At 50.0% G+C, this 3,127-nt stretch overlaps 1 protein-coding gene across 2 annotated transcripts in view; it reads right to left on the bottom strand.

The window, feature by feature from the left end:
• abtb2b (ankyrin repeat and BTB (POZ) domain containing 2b) overlaps positions 1-2,532 on the bottom strand; it is a 42,775-nt gene extending 40,243 nt beyond the window's left edge. The window contains exons 1-2 of one of the 2 annotated variants that reach the window (XM_062547783.1): positions 2,291-2,532; positions 1,221-2,105 (exon numbers count right to left, since the gene is read on the bottom strand). In XM_062547783.1, the coding sequence (XP_062403767.1) occupies positions 1,221-2,105; positions 2,291-2,438 (1,033 nt within the window). In that variant the 5' untranslated portion in view covers positions 2,439-2,532. Of the gene's footprint in view, positions 1-1,220 lie in introns of both variants that reach the window. The other variant, XM_062547784.1, reaches the window with a different exon arrangement.
• Between the last annotated feature and the right edge of the window lie 595 nt (positions 2,533-3,127).

Below are 3,127 nucleotides of genomic sequence, written 5' to 3'. Positions count from 1 at the left end.
ATAGGCTAGAAAATAACTCTTTGTTTGTGCTGTAAAGTGGTTAGAAGAAATTAAATCGGAATCGGCTAAAATCGGTATCGGCCGGTCAAACTCGATGAAAAATCGGAAATCGGAATCGGCCAAAAACTTGCAATCGGTGCATCTCTAGTGTTTAGGGCTGGAAAGTCACTGTGTATTTTAGAAGATTACTGTATGCATGCACGCACATATTTCCTCTTCATGTGTGTGCATTTATGTGTATTATTATTGCCTTATTGTCCCTGTGTGTGCGTGTGTGTGTGTGTGTGGCTGTGGCTGTGTGTGTGGCTGTCTGTCTATCTGTCTGTCTGTCTGTCTGTCTGTCTGTCTGTCTGTGTGTGTGTGTGTGTGTGTGTGTGTGTGTGTGTGTGTGTGTGTGTGTGTGTTTGTATGCATGTGCCTGTGTGTGTAAGTGTGTGTGTGTGTGTGTGTGTGTGTGCCTGTGTGTGTGCCTGTGTGTGTGTGTGTGTGTGTGATGAGGGGGGTATAATCCAGCACTGTCTGCTTCCCTCCTCTTGTTGCAGGATCTGTTTTCCTGGCCTCAATAGACAAGCTAATCTGCAAGGGGCTCCGAGGAGAAACAAAGGCCTATTGTGTGCTGGTGCAAATCCATGCTCTGGACCCGTGTTGGTAAGCCACAAACAAACTCTCATTACAATGTACAAATACTGGCAGCCGATCGATGACTGAGGGCCACAACCACATGAGAGAGTGAGGAAGACGGGGATACTGCTGGGAGGTCAAGGGGTTATCGGAGGGTTCTTATTGGGTATCAAAGACGGGTCATATCTGGGGTCGTGTCAGCTACTACCAAGGGTGCCTCTCATTATGCCTCCTCGATCCTCGATGCTCAATCCTCGAGGGGCGTTCCCACTGATCTATAACTAACACTGGATAGACTATCCCATTGTTTCCCCCCCATCATTCTTTATGTAGATCAGTGAGGATCGAGGCATCGAGGAGCGAGGGAGGACGTATAAACGCTACATGAAACGCACCCCAAGCCTGGTGCATGCCATAACCACTTCCCTGTCTCCAAATGACTCCTTTCAGTTCATGGCATTCAAACTTCCATTATCATTGCATACACAACAAATTGGTAGTGCTGTCATTGCATTGATATTGATATATATAACACCACCTGTTCATTCATGGGCACAGTCAAGACTGTGACATGTAATAATTGTATTAAGCCCGCTTACCGTTGGCGTTCTTGCCGCATATCAGATGTTCGTAGTGTTGAAGGACCCCCCAGAGTTCAGAGTCGTTATTCACGACCCCCTCGAGCACCTCCACCGTGAGCGCGCCGCTGGAAGCCCCGCCGCCGTCGGCGGCCATCAGCGCGCGCGCGCCCACCTCCTCCACCAGCGCCTCCATGCACGCGCTCAGGCAGATGGCCGCGTACTCGTGGATGCGCACCGCGATGCGCGTGTCCACCATCCACCGAAAGAAGCGTCCCACCGAGAAGGTCAGGCCGCACCTGGCGGACTTGCCTTTGCGCAGCAGCTCGCCGGCGCTCATGTTGTACATGGAGATGGCCTTTACGGTGGCTGACACGCAGTGGTCAGCGAGCGCCCAGCTCAGAACCAGGCGGATGGCGCTCTGCACCTCGAAGCGCGTACAGCGGCAGTGCATGACGCTGAGCCGCTGCGCCTCTCTGGAGATGCGGATGAGAGCCCTGCGCATCAGGTTGGACAGCCTGCGGACCGCGTCGCTGGAAAACGCTGGCCCCTTGCTGGCCACTTTGCGCAGGATCCTGCCCACGTCTTCCTCCGTCCAGGGAAACTCCTCCAAGTCTGGTAGCCGGGGGCATTTGGAGAAAATGTCCTCGGGATCCTCCGGTAGCACTGTGTTGACGGTGTCCCAACTGTTATTCCTGCTGTTCATGGACCCGGAGTAGTACCACCAGTTGCCCCGGTGCGGAGTGTTCACGAACGCCTGCGAGTTGGACTTGGACGAGGAGAGGCTGAGAGACTTGCAGGAGTCCCCAGCCCCGTAGCCGGAGTCGAGAGTGAGGTCCTCTAGAGTCTTCATGTGAGAGTTGCTCATCCCAGCCATGGTTGATTGCTTGTTTAGGGACTGTAGTACTAAAACAGAAGACCGAGAGTAAGGCAATCTGGTTCTACCGGTTGTTCCTCATTTCAACACAAGTTTATCACTTTCCTTTGAGCTGTCATTGACCAAAGATTACCTCTGCGAAATTCAGTCGATTTTAAGTAATTTCCAGTGCAGTTTTCGCTTTATTGTAACAAAAATCACAGTCACACCTTACCTATTTTCCCATTGGTGTCGGGCTTCGGACTTCTTTCGCCGGCCGCCTGTGATCCGTCAGTGCGAAATAAAAAGTTTAACTCCAGCGGTTTTCCTTTTTGTTGATGAATCAAACGAATAATGTCCCGGTTAGTCTTACATCCAGACATCAGAACGATAAAGAAGTTGTCTCATTTTGAGTGTTAACGTTTACGAAACGAACTGGGTCGCTCGTGGTAGGCAGTATACCCTCCCACTTCAAGAGTCGCTCTCCTCTCCTCTGCTGCTGAGCGTGGAGTTCAATTAGAACCCCGGAACTACGGGAGGGCCAATCACAAGCTAAGGGCCAGGAGCCAATGAGCTCCTGACGCAAGTCCCCGAAAGGCACTATAGAGAGCCGAAGTACCGCCCCTTCCGTTTGCCTCCATGGGACCTATCTTTGGATTTTTTTTTAATGGCAGTCAATGGAGAAATATAAATTATTTTCTGGTCCCGATTGTCTTGTGCCTTGAATTACCCATATGATGTTTGTCAATTTTAATGACAATTTTTCATGTAAAGACATTTGAAAAGTATGTTGTAACTAGTGAATTACAACACTGTGAAAGATCGTGTTTCCAAGGACTACAAACACATCAGTCGCGTTAGTGACGTTAGACCAATTCACAGCCACGGGCGCCAGCAACAGGTCTTATTTGAGCTTCCCCCTTGCCGATGAAAATATCATGAGTCAGAGGATTAAACACACCAGATAAGTTGTATTTCATTCATAGACTGTACAAACACTGCTGTTAAGTGACTTAGCCGGCAGCAAGATGTAACCGTTAACTAGCATAGTAGCTAGCTAACTAGCCAGCCT

The sequence above is a fragment of the Sardina pilchardus genome, chromosome 10 (genome assembly GCF_963854185.1).
Source record: "Sardina pilchardus chromosome 10, fSarPil1.1, whole genome shotgun sequence".
Taxonomy (NCBI): Eukaryota; Metazoa; Chordata; class Actinopteri; order Clupeiformes; family Clupeidae; genus Sardina; species Sardina pilchardus.
This window is presented reverse-complemented; position numbering and strand designations above follow the sequence as displayed.